At 53.8% G+C, this 13035-nt stretch overlaps 1 protein-coding gene across 1 annotated transcript in view; it reads left to right on the top strand.

Moving 5' to 3' along the window:
* The window catches only part of FAM20A (family with sequence similarity 20, member A), a gene marked incomplete at its 5' end in the record, with an annotated part of 8791 nt that extends 326 nt beyond the window's left edge, over positions 1–8465 (top strand). The window contains 10 exon segments of the mRNA XM_010155629.1: positions 266–316; positions 765–843; positions 1977–2069; positions 3568–3683; positions 4113–4293; positions 4613–4722; positions 5088–5169; positions 5253–5312; positions 8197–8365; positions 8367–8465. Coding sequence (XP_010153931.1) covers positions 266–316; positions 765–843; positions 1977–2069; positions 3568–3683; positions 4113–4293; positions 4613–4722; positions 5088–5169; positions 5253–5312; positions 8197–8365; positions 8367–8465 — 1040 coding nt within the window.
* Positions 8466–13035: the final 4570 nt, after the last annotated feature.

Genomic DNA, 13035 nt, shown 5'->3' with positions numbered 1-13035 from the left:
ATTTGCTGCGCCGTCACCGTGAGACTGGAGTGAGGACTTGGCTGTAGCCCTCGATGATGCGGTTTTTGGTGCCAGCCGTGCTGGGGACCCACTGCACGGCAGTTTAATCCCAACAGGACCCCTCGCTGTGCACCCGTGGCACTGGGGCTGCTGGGCCGGGGCAGCATGGGCAGGCAGTGCCCCCCTGCACACACCGTGCTGGAAGCGGCGTCGGTAGCCAGAGACCAAGCGCATCGGGGTCTCAGCGCTCCTCTTGCCCTTGCAGACTACAGCCAGGACGAGAAGGCGCTGCTGGGAGCCTGCGACTGCAGCCAGGGTGAGCGCCACGCGTCGGGTCCTGGTCCCCTCCCGTGCCATTGCGTCCTCTGACCCCAGCCTCCCACTCCTCCGTCCTGACCTCAGCCAGGGAAACAGAGCCAGGCAATGCCAGGCCCTGTTCCCCCCGACTAAACCCCGCCAGCGCAGCAGAGGCTGGGATGTGGGTGCCAAGACACCAGTATGCCGCAGGTTTCTACGGAGGGGAGGAAAAACTCCCCAAGAGGATGTAACAAAAGGGTTTGGGGAGAAGTGCTGGAGGGAAACCTCCTCTGTGGCACAGGGGAAGGAGGCAGAATAACTGCAGAAGCAAAGGGAGCAGCTGGGAGGAGCGAGGAGACGCACTCACCGGGGTGGGAAGCCAAATGGCTCCGGAGCGTGTATCCGGAGCTTCACCGCGTGCGCCGGGGTGGCTTTCCAGGCGGCTAACATCCCGTTTCCTCCCCAAGTCGTGAAGCCCAGCGGCGTGCACCTGAAGCTGGTCCTCAGGTTCCAGGATTTTGGGAAAGCCATGTTCAAGCCCATGAGGTAAGGCACGCCGGCAGAGACCCCCGCCCCTCGCCCCTCGCCGCCCCGCGTGGTCAGTGCCAGCACCCTCGTCGAGGACAGGCACGCCGCCGCCGCATCTCTCCCCTGTGCTCAGCTCCTTGGCAGCTGAAAAGGGTTAATTATTACTGCCTGCCCGCACATTCCAAGAGCCGTGCGTGGATAAACCCCGGTGTTCCCACACTGCTTCTTGCCATTGGGAATTTCTCCCTTCGCAGGTGCCAGAGGGTGAAGGGCCTTGGAGCACTTTCCTGTTAGGGACTGCCCGTCTCTTCTTCCCTAGCTGACTCTGTGTTTTACCTTGTTTCTCCTTGGATTCCCCAGAGTATTTCCAAGACACAGCCATCGCTCCCGGTCACCTCAAACAGAAGCTTTAAACTGCGCTGATTTCCAGTCCCTTGGGGACTCCTCACATTTACACCCCCGCGGGCACAGGCAGGGCAGCTGGCAGCACACAGCTGCCATGGTTTGCTCGGCCAGAAAGCAGCCAGTCCCTCTTCCCTTGGTCTCCATCCGGTGTCCGGCAGATATGGGAGGAGAAGGAAAGCATCCGTGCACTCAGCTGAGCCGTGAGGGCTCTGCAATGCCATGGGCTTTCCTCTTTTCCCTCCTGGGAGGCTGAGCATGCAGATTCACAAGCCACACGTACTGGGGCACCGTGCGACAGCCAGGAAATGAGGTTACATGAGCTGGTGTTCCCATCTCAGGGGTATGAGAGCACCAAACCTGCGCTCTTCTCTGCCTCCCGTGGGGACATGAGATGACAGCACGGCCTCCAGCCTCCCCCGGTGCTGTACCCACCTGAAACGCTGTCCTGAGGGGGTCTGAACTCTGGCACAAATGGTTTTGGAGCCCACAGTCAGCCCTTCTGACGCTGAGACAGGGCACAAGGGCTGCTCCCCGGCACAGGGGGTGACAGCTCCGGCACAGCACCGGGTGCTTTTGGTCCTGGCCCTGGCACCGGCGCAGCCATGGGCTGGCTGTCCCCAAGCACAGCGCTTGTCCCTGCGTGCACCATCCTTGTGCCACCACCCTGCATCCAGGCTGCCTGCCAGCTGCCTGCACTGCTGCCTGCCCCGCTCTGCCCAGTTAATTAACCCCGTGCTCTCTCCCAGGCAGAAACGTGAAGAAGAGACTCCCGAGGACTTTTTCTACTTCGTTGACTTCCAGCGGCACAATGCGGAGATCGCTGCCTTCCACCTGGACAGGTAGGGCCCTGCCGCAGCCCCTGCCAGCGCCCGGTCCGCTGCCGATGGGGAGCTTTGGGCAGGAGGAAAGCCATCCTGAGCCCTGCAGAGCTGCCCGGCCTTAGATAAGTGACTGCTTTGCAGCATCCTTCTGGGAGCTGAGGCATTCCTTAGGGATGGGGTGGCTCTGGCCCTCACCTGAAGCCCAGGAGTCAGCTGTGCCTAGCTGAGAACAGGCTGGCAGATGAAGTCCAGGTTCCAGCGGGTCAGGCATTTGGCACACGCACGTGCTCCCTCCCACGCATGGAAGAGCAGAGATGAGCTCTGGGCGCAGCGGATCCCCTCCAGCGAGGGAGTCGCGCTCTGTCAGCGATCAAGGCGTGTTTTGGACTGACATAGACTGCAGCCATGCGGTTTCAAGCCCTCAGCTAATGAGCAATTACCCCAGCACCCCTTCCCAGCAGGCTTTGTATTTAACAACATCAAAAATTCCCTTATTAGAGGAGGGCAGCAGCCGCCTTCCCCTCAATGGGATGAACATGGAGCATCAAGGGGAAGTGACCCCTGATGATGGTGGATGGGGGTCTCCAGCTCCCAAGCCCAACTTACGTGATAAGCAGGACCAGACTGTAAGTCCCACAGCTCAAACTCTGAGCGAGGGAAAGAAGAAAGCTTTCATTCCCATGAAGAATTCCCTTTCCAGCTCTGTCCCTACATCACCGCAGTGACTCTGCTCGACTCCGCTACCATCAGCTTGCCTCACTGCATCCCAGCTCCACCGCCAGAAAATGAGGCCGGACTGCCTTTCTGAAGTGCTTTGTGGTTTTTAGAGCTGAAATAGCTAGATGAAAGCAAATGTTTGGGGTTTTTTTTCTTCAAACATTGCTCAATAAGTGACAGGCTAAATCCTGTTTTGTGCCCAGTTCTCAGAAGCAGAGGGCATTACCCACGGAGGAAAGCACAGCATTACCCAGGTCACCCCAAGTTACTGACTCAGCAGTCAACAGCAGCTTTCCGCTCGCTGACATGAATGCTTTCCTGCCCCAGGCCCTGATTTTTTTAAGAGTATTGTTGATGAATCTGCTGGGCATGAGCGCCTCCGAGTTGGATGATGCCTCTTTGCCTCCCGCTGTCGCAGCCGGGCTGTACCGCGATCAACACGTCTGCTCCGCGTCAAACCCGACATCGTGGAAGGGCCCAAAAGGTTGTTCAGGCTCCTGAAGGACCCCACTTGTGTGCGAGGGGAGGGGAGAGAGACCAGTTAAAAGGCATGAATTCTGGAGAACATCCAGATTGTTCCAGGCAGCAGCTATTAAAATACTCAAATCTGAACTTAGCCATGTTTTGGTCCAGAGGATAAGGTGATCCTGGCTATTAGCTGGCAGGGAAAAAAATCCATGTGGGTTCAGTGACCAGAAGGCCTCTGGTTTGCCAGCGGAAGGGACAAGGGCAGCAGCTGCTGTCCCACGTTGCCGTCTCTTCGCACCGCAGGCTCTGAGCCACTGTCCCTTCCGTGCAGGATCCTGGATTTCCGGAGGGTACCACCCACAGTCGGGAGGTTGATCAATGTCACCAAGGAGATCCTGGAGGTCACCAAGAATGAGATCCTGCAGAGCGTCTTTTTTGTCTCACCAGGTAGGCGAGCGCTTGGCTGCCGCCAGCTGGGATGAGCCGCGTGGGTCCATGGTGGGTGAAGGGCAGGGTCTGCGTGTAAGAGGGGCAGCAGGACTTGTGCTGTTGAGCAGAAATTGAGTTCTTGGGTGAAAACACGCACAAAGATGTGGTTACAGTAGAGATGTCCTCAGCCTCCCGCTGGAATCATCTGCCAAATCCACTCGCCTGCCTCATTTTCCAAAACCTTTCCCTGTGCACGGGACCAGGTCAGTCCGTTGACCAAAATCCAGGTTTTGTCCACAATTTGGCAGTTTCACATCCATGATGTGGTTACATATGACACAATATGTGGCGTCACCGTCACGCGATGGGGCAGAGGTCAGCCCAGGCTGCCCTGCAGCCTCCTCCAGACTGTGGCTCCTTTCCCCGTTCTCCCCTCTCTCCCCCCAGCCAGCAACGTGTGCTTCTTTGCCAAGTGCCCGTACATGTGCAAGACGGAGTACGCGGTGTGTGGGAACCCTCACCTCCTGGAAGGGTCCCTCTCCGCCTTCCTGCCATCCCTCAACCTGGCGCCACGACTCTCCATCCCAAACCCGTGGATCCGGTCCTACTCATTCGATGGAAAAGAGGAGTAAGTGGGTAAATGATGCTGCTTCCTGTATCTGCGTTGCAGGGAGCGTGCGGGAAGGAGAATGAGCGGGGTACAGACACACGGACATACAACCAGCACTTGCATGTCCAGGCAGAGGGAGGCCACGGTTCAGAGATGCCCATGATGAGTCTAATGACCTGAACACCAGGGCATTGACTGGGTTTGACTGCCACTCTCCTGCACGCACAAGGAAGGAGATATGAGTCCTCCTTCTCTCCATCCCCACACAGGAGACTGGTTTTGGGGTGCTGCCGGGACACAGCAGCAGCAACCGCTGAGTCTCCCACGTCTCCCACAGGTGGGAAGTGAATCCGCTCTACTGTGACACGGTGAGGGAGATCTACCCCTACAGCAACGGCAACCGGCTGCTCAACATCGTCGACATGGCCATATTTGACTTCCTAATAGGTATGATGACGGGAAAATAACCTTCCTTCCTTCCACGTGGGTCTTCAGCATCAGTCTGTCTGCCCTCCCACGCCATGGTGTGTCTCAAAGCTATCCTGTCCGCTCCAGAGACAGTTCTGGGAGACTGCTGTCTGCCCAGGGCCAGCCAGCACAAACCCTCCCGATGAGCAGGCGAGGGGGAGCCCCCAGGCCCACCCCAGCCCACTCCCCAGGGGCTCCGGTGGATGAAGGCAGCAGCTCTGAGCATCCTAGACCCTTCCAGCAAGGCAATAAGTATTTCACACAGATCAAAGAAAACGTAGGATAGTTCAGAAAATTACTCGGCCACGCGCAAGGGAAACTGTGTTCTGTCTGCCCTTGACCAGGGAACATGGACCGGCACCACTATGAAATGTTCACCAAGTTCGGGGACGACGGCTTCCTCTTGCATCTGGACAACGCCAGAGGGTGAGACTGTGGGGAGCCATCAGGGCCGGGGGGGAGGTGGTGGCCAGGCGCTAAAGCTCTACGCTCTCTGCTTATCCCCCCAGGTTCGGGCGGCATTCCCATGACGAAACCTCCATCCTGGCCCCGCTTTCCCAGTGTTGCGTGTAAGTGCCAGCTTCCTCGCCCTTTCCCAGCCACGGTGTTCCCACCATAAGGGACTGGCAGCAGCAGAGGGAAGACCCCCTGCTAATGCCAGCCAAGGGGGCAGGCCAGGCTCTGGAGCACGGGAATCGCGAGGTGTCCCGGACACAGGCACTAGGCTCCCGTAGCTGCACCCTGCTACGGTGTCCTACAACTGCCCCTCCTGGGTACTTCCCCCTGAGGGTAAAAGACCTTGAAAGTGTCCCAGCTTTCACTGACAGACCAGGAGACACTCTCCATTGGATCAAACCCTTCCAGAAGTGGCAATTCCCAGCCCATCGACATGAGGTGCTGCCAGCCCCATTCGTCTGCCAGGAAGCTCAGGAATCTCCATCCAGCAGCCTTCGAGATGGTTAACCAGGTTTCTCCCTCCCATGCCATTAAGGAGAAGCTGGGAAATCTTACTGTTTGAATCCTCTCTTCCCCCTTTATTAATTCACATAAAGCATCAGCTGAAAGTTCAATTTAAGAGAGAGCAAGAGCTGCTCTTCCCCGTGGTTTCTCGTTAGGAGATGCCCAACCTAGTTCCTGGCTGTGCTGCCCCGCCGCAGCCTCGGGGTTCAGCTGCACTCTCTCCCCACACCCCTGTACGGCGGGATCTAATTTTAAGAACCATTATTGGCACCCAGCGAGTCTTTTCATTTATAATTGCAGCGAATCCTTCTCCTGAACTCCTGTTTTGTGCATTTTAAATGAACTCTGCCTCTTAATTTGACCAGTGTACAGCAATATCCACAGGTCATATCCTTCCTGTTCTTCCAGATCTACCTCCCAGGAGGAGGTAAACCCTAACCCTTAATACGGTTCTCCCTGTAGAAGGCAGTGGTAAGACCTGCAAGTTACACCTTGTAGTAAGCCAACTCAGGCCAAGAACAGCATAAAAGCACCTCATGCTTCCAAGGGACCTCATTTCCAACAACATTCAGAGTGGGGGAGCATCCAAAAACGCTTGGAAAGGAAGTTAAATGGTTGGAGGAAGCACAGAGGCCACAGATGTCAGCCTGCCCTGACCAACCAGCTGGACTCAGCCCACTGAGCCGCCGCCTTGCTCCTGCGTGAAGTCGCGCTGTGCACACCTGAGCAGGAGCAAAGTCCTCCAGCCACTCCGGCTCACTCAGACCACCCGGATGCTGAACAACAGGCCGCTCGCTTCCCTGTCAAACACCTTCATCGCGTTCCCCGCTGAGTTCTCCAAGTTGGGCTTCCAGCAGATTTCAGCCTGGTATTTTTAGCTGCCTCTCACAGCCCCCACACCCGTCTTGTCCCGCACGTCGAAGCCTGCTGTGCTCCACTCCCAGCGTCGCTCCGAGGATGGTAAATGGCAGAAATGCAGCCGTGCAGCCAGAGTCCTTCAACAAGGGCTTGAAAACGGCTCCCGGTTAACCTGGCACGTGTTTCTTCCCACTGATGAAGGCCCTGGAAGGCTCTGGGTCAGATCTTCACCAAGTCAGTGCACCAGCAGGGTTAGAGCTGCCCTGTGGGAGGGGAGCAGGGCCGGTGGCAGGGTTTCCATCTCACGCTCCTTCCCAGCCTGTTTCTCATACAACTGTTACAGCACGGAACAACCCGCTCCCCGCGGGGTCAGACTAGCCCGGTCTCCACCTCGGAGCGTGGTCACTGCTCGGACCAGAGCAAACACAGCTGCTGTTTACCCCTAGCAGCTCCTGGGAGCCACGCAGAGCACATGCACGCTGGCGTGCCGCAGGCTGCTTTGGCTCATCCAAGGCTTTCTCCGGCAGCAGCGCCTCGCAGCCGTGCGGCGTAAAGCCTCCTTGCCAGGCTCAGCACTGGATCCATTGATTTTTTTGGTAGGAATACAAATGCAAGCCTGGTGGCGGGCAGGCAGGAAAACAGCCACGGGTGCCTGCCTCCGTGCCCGTGGCACCTTTCTCCCTCCCTCCTGCAACGCAGCGGGCATCGCCCACCAAGGACACGCACCGTGCTCACTGCTCCGGAGCCCCCGGTGCTGCTCAGCGACCGCTCGGCCCGGCACGGCAGCAGCAACCAGCCTCTCACTTGACACGTGTCCTCTCGGAGCCGCAGAGAGCCAGACCGCTGCTCCCAATCCATGTCCTGGGTAAATAACAGGCAAATTCTGGAGCTGGTTAAAATGCTTCCCACTACACCTTTTTCCACCTGAGAATTCTGGCTCAGCTAAATAGGAACGACCACACGAACACAAATTACTTCATTTCCAAAACGTAAAGGGCAATAATTAAAAGCACAGGTTAATGTCAGGATTAGAGGTGCTGAAGTCAAAGCACTTTTGCTGAGGATTAAAGAAATTATTTCAGAATACTGGGTTTCGTTCCCAGAAGTGCCGTAAGATTACAAGTCTTCATCCCAACTTCTGTCAAAGGGAAGTAATATTTAAATCCCATCAGATCTTCAGGTGACAAGTCACAGTTAAACCAGCTGCAGGAAATATTCCCTCCGTGCTCCGTTTTGACAGATTTTTCCCTCATTCATGCCTCTTCACTTTACCTCCCCCTTTGCCCCCACCCCCAATATCGGCCCCACCCTGCAGTAAAGTGGGGAACTGGGTCATCTCTGACTCAGAGGGAAAACACTCATTCCCGAGAACTCCTCCCGTGGTTTTCTCGCTGGTGACAGAAACCTGCAGCACTAAAACTCTGCAGTCTGGAAAAACAAAGGAAGAAGCAGAGATGGCTGCAAAAATTTTTGTTTCCTTCAGAAAGCGAAAGCTTTTGGTCCAAAGTTCTTTGCCAAGGATCTTCGCCTGGCTCTGCCCTCCCTCCTTGCCCTGCCGCCATGGGGCTCCCGGGGTCGTCCTCGCTCGGACGCTGCACAGGTTTGCGCTCAGGTGTCCCCTTTCTTTCCTTGCAGGATCAAGAGGACGACGCTGTTACGGCTCCAGCTCTTGGCTGAGCCCGAGTATCGGCTCAGCGACGTGATGAGGGAATCGCTCCTGCAGGACCCCCTGGCACCCGTGCTCACCGAGCCCCATCTCTGGGCGTTAGACAGACGGTTACAGCTTATCCTGAAAGCTGTCTTTTTTGAAGTGCACGGACACGTACGGAGAGGCCAAGGTGGTGGCTGATGACACCCGGCAGCCCGAGGCTCCCGCATCCGACAGAGGGAAGCCGACCACTTAAACCGCCCTCGACTCGGGCTCAGAGCTGGGGAAAATCCCTGCAGGGCAAGCGGCAAGTTTTAATAGCTGGGAATTTCCATCTACAAAAGCCTGCGGAGGCTGGGAGGGGGAAGTCTCCAGAAGAGCTTTAAGACCGTGGGTGCTCACCCGCAGCTGCTCTGCGCGGGCAGCGCGTCGGCAAGCCGGGGTCGGACGGGACGGCAGCAGGCCTTTACGCCCCCAGCACCAGCCCTGCAGAGGGAAAGCAGCGATCTGTCGTGTGGCTGGGCATGCCCTTGGGAGGGGGGGAGCACACGGGTTGCTCAGCCTGCGGGGGATCTCGGTCTCACGGGTGAAGGACACAAACCGGACCCAAGGATGAGGCTTGAATAAAGAGATGCCAAGAGCATTTTCCCCTAAGTCTCTGTTCTGTAACCAAGACTGCGTGTTTGAGCAAAGAGCGGATCTTGCTGCACGAGGGCAGTACCTGCGACAGGACAGCGTCGTGGGTCAGCGTGGCCAGACCGAGGAGCGCCTGCAGAGCCTGCACCGTCAGGCCTGTCTCTGCTTCTCGGGCTCTCGCGCAGGGCTCAGCCGCTCCGCTTCGACCTGCGCGCGCTGCCTGGCAGGAAGGTAACCAGGCCTCTGCTTTCACCTGCCGCATAGAGCGTCACGGTTATAGCAGAAAAGCAGGTATCCCGAGAAACTGCCCAGAGGCACCGGGCTGCGTTCACAGTTCAAGGCGAAAACGTTTTGGCAAAGCCGAGGGGGATCTCTCAGGTCATCCTCTCGCTTCTCGTTGTTAAAGTTGTCAGAAGTCCCTGGAAAACGGAACTGATACAGCCCCCACCCCCGTGCATCTGGAGGAGATGCAACAGGGACTGGAAACCAAAAAAGCACGTGGGTACCACAGGTTGTTCAATATGTAGTTATCCCCTTGCCCCCCGAGAAGGTTCAGGAGTAACTTGATCACTGGAGCTGCGTAAGAGCTTTTTCCTCTAAGTGCTCATGAACAGCAGCACCGGGGTTTTTTGGCAGCGTAGGCAAAGCAGTTGAGAACTTTGTTGATAATTTATCATCCTTAAGGGAAAAAAAAACCCCACCACAACCAATCTACTAGAGGCTCATTGTAAACTAACCTTTAAGTTAGAGAAAACACTTCCTCAGCACTGCAGACCTTTGAGGAGAATCCTAAAAGCAGGGCAGCACCCAGCAGGTCCTTGGGAAGCTGCCACCCCTACCACTGGCTTGGTTTCTTGCGGGCTGGAACTTTGTCCATCCTAAGGGGAACCTGGCAGCCATCAGGGAATCACGCAAGGAAGGAACAAAGCTTGTTTGGCCACACGGTCATTTGTTGCAGAGGACCGTGCCGGCATTTAAATCCGCTCCGCAGTAATTCGACAACACACCAGTCTCCACACCGGAGAACTAGGGAAGAGACTGCAATTGCCGTATGTCCCTCCCGGTGCCTGTTCGTTTGGAGCCGTTATGCTCCAAGAGATTCCTCCAAGATTCTGAAGTCACAAAGCTTAGAGCCAACCCCCCGCAAACCCAACCAACCAACACCAACCCCCACCCACCCCACGCTCCTTCAATCTCTCCCAACTCGTGATTCAGCCACGTCCTTCCATTTCACTCTTTCACAGAAGGTTTCAGACGGTCTCAAAATTGTCAGCGTTGGTGGGTTTACAGCCCTTTCGACTCTTGTGGACACAGATGAAAATAAAAGGATTTAACTCACTGTCAGCACGCACCATGCGGCAGTTATTTCCGTACGGGATGCTGTATTCCCACAGCTGTATCTCTACCGGTGCCGTTCTGTGGGCTCACCACATGTGACAGGCCCAGAATTCCTCTGGTCAGTGGCATGGCATGGTTACTGTTGGCCGCTGGAACAGGAAGAATGTGGCAACAGAAGATAAGCTTAAAAGTAGATTTATGAGGTTGGAAGGGGAAACTTGAAAGTTTCATTTCAGGTAATAGAAGTTTTCAGCCTTTTTTTGGTCCAGGGGATGGACGAAAGGGAGGACAGGATGAAGGAAACAAGCCCACTGATATTTAAATAGCTGGTACACTACGAGGGATTGCAAGGCTGCTTTCCTATTTTTATTCTCCCTCACACGGTGGCTTTTTAATGTATCTTCAGAGTTGGGGGATCACTTTCTCAGTGCTGGGTGCGAAACACATCCCATCTGAGCACTTGGGGGCATCCCTCTTCAAGTTTCACCCTACTTCACCGTCGTGTGAAAATCCCTCTCTTCACCTCTCGAACCCACTCGTGGTTCATCCCCACGTGTTCAGGCCTTCCACAAAGGCCGTGCTTAGGGGGGGAGCAGACAACTCACGGAACCTCACGAGCTCCAGAAAGAGTGGCTGGGCGCAGGGAGTTGACAACCTGAAGAGCCCAAAGCCGCACGAGTTGCCAAGAGACACTCCAAGCAGGAGGCAGGGACCTTCTCACTTCAAAAGGCGTCGGGTGCAGCCCGTGCCAGCACTCCAGGGAAGGTCCCGAGGCATAGGTTGGCTCACGAAGACCGAGCTCTGGAGGGGACGATGGAGCTGTGGGGACTTGAACTCAAGGCTTCAGAGTTAACACAAAGCTAATCCATTAAGCCTCGTAGTTTCTACCACCTCATTAACAACACACCCTCTAAGGCCAAAAGGAAAACACGACATAGGGATGGGAAGAAAGAGACCGATTGCATTTAAGAATTTAAATCATTTATTGCTTTACCTGCCATTAGGACAATCTATAACAAAAGGAATATAATATAATATATTAGCACATACAGTAAATCAGACTGATATAGTCAGGTAACGATACAAAAATGGTCCTCTGGTTGACTATAGCTTTCTAGGGCAATAGACGTCATCAGTTCGCTGAAGGTGGACTAGCAAAGGATTACTTCTAAAGCCCCGACTGTTAGCTAAGGCAAAACTATGCCAATTGTGGTTTCAAACATGTTTAAATTGCACACGAAGGTAAAGCTATAACTGTGATTAATATTTAACTCAGACTTAGCTGATTTATCTTAAAATCTTGTAGGTAAAACTACAAAAGGGAGTAAACAGCAAGCTAAAAAGATGCAGTAGTGAAACTTGATTAGAAAGCCTTATATAAAAAAAATGTGCATTTTTTTTGTGGAGCTCTAACTAGTTTACACAGTTTTTGGTGCTTTAAAGTAACACAAAAGACACGTATGAAGAAAAAACCTGGAGAGAGTCAAAACTTAAGAAAACTGTTTTACCAATAAAAAAAAAAGGTAGCATTTGCGTACTCCTCCTGAAGGACGCGGGCAGAAATCCTCTGCTCAACGCTGCCCGAGCAGAGAACTCCAGCCACAAGCACTGAAATCCCATTATTGGGATTCCAGGTTCAGAACCGCCCTGAAAGCCCCGCACTGGTCTGCATCGGTCAGACTCTGGTTACCCACACGCCTGGGGGAAAGTCAGTAGAATTTGAATCCCTGTCGCCTCAGAAAGGAAATCGGAGGAGGGCTCCCTCGTTCGAAGCAGCTGCACAACAAATGCAAAACGGCTTGCTGTCACTCCCAAGTACAAACCTATCCTACTTTTATATAAATTACAGTTGAAAGGAAACCTTAAAAATTGCCTACCAGTATTGAACCGTGGAATTCAGTAAAAACCTCTGGGAAGTACTGGTGTGCACAGAAGAATGGAACACAAAGCTGGTAAATACCGAAATACATTTAAGACTCCGCAGCATACTGAACTTGGAAAAAAAAAAAAGTGTGAAATATGTCGTTTAAATTCCATAAGCAAGGAAAGAGAATGCACCTTTTGTCCTTACATGAGCTTTACAATTAGCCATTTTAAAAATTATGAATGGATTTAAAAAACTTAAAAGTAACTGAGTGTCACGGGAACGTGAAAACATTCACTTTTTCTGCCTCAGGTTCTCACCCAAGAAACCAGCCAACTTGCCACCTGCGACCCAAGCTGGCCATACTCAACGCTCATTGTCCCTGGTAACAAAGGGTGACCTGAACTGATGACCTTTTTTTCTTTTTTTTTTTTACAAAAGCCAACTAAGGAACACAAAGCAAGCAGGAGTCACTGGGAAAATAAAACGTTTCCTTCCAATTTCCACCCCGATCCCAGTAGTTGCACGTTCCCAACAGCGGGACAGCTGCACCGCTCCTACACCTAGCTATCTACTAGAGACCAAAGTCAGGCAGTTAATGTAACGTTTGGTTCTTGCCACTTTGAAGAAGAGCTTTAAATGGTATTTCTATCGCTGAAGAAAAAACAAGAAAACCAAAAGAGCTGCGGCAAGTCAGCAAATTAATTAACGACTGCAGTAGTTCACCAGAACCTTGAAAGCTTGGATTTACACTTGACAAAAACGTTAAGTAAGCAACCTTAAACCAGCAGACACAGTACAATTACACCGCTAAATTCCAACTGTGGCTTTCTTAGCAGCTGATGCCTCACGACTGAACCCAGCGTTACAGTACCCCGAAAATTAATTTAAAAAAGGAAACCCCAAGCCCCCAAGGGCGGTTCTCATTTGAAAAGAAATACAGCAGATTATGACCACAAGCCTTAAAATCTGTCCAGCAATTTGAGAC

The sequence above is a fragment of the Eurypyga helias genome, unplaced genomic scaffold (assembly GCF_000690775.1).
Source record: "Eurypyga helias isolate BGI_N326 unplaced genomic scaffold, ASM69077v1 scaffold8637, whole genome shotgun sequence".
NCBI lineage: Eukaryota > Metazoa > Chordata > Aves > Eurypygiformes > Eurypygidae > Eurypyga > Eurypyga helias.
This window is presented reverse-complemented; position numbering and strand designations above follow the sequence as displayed.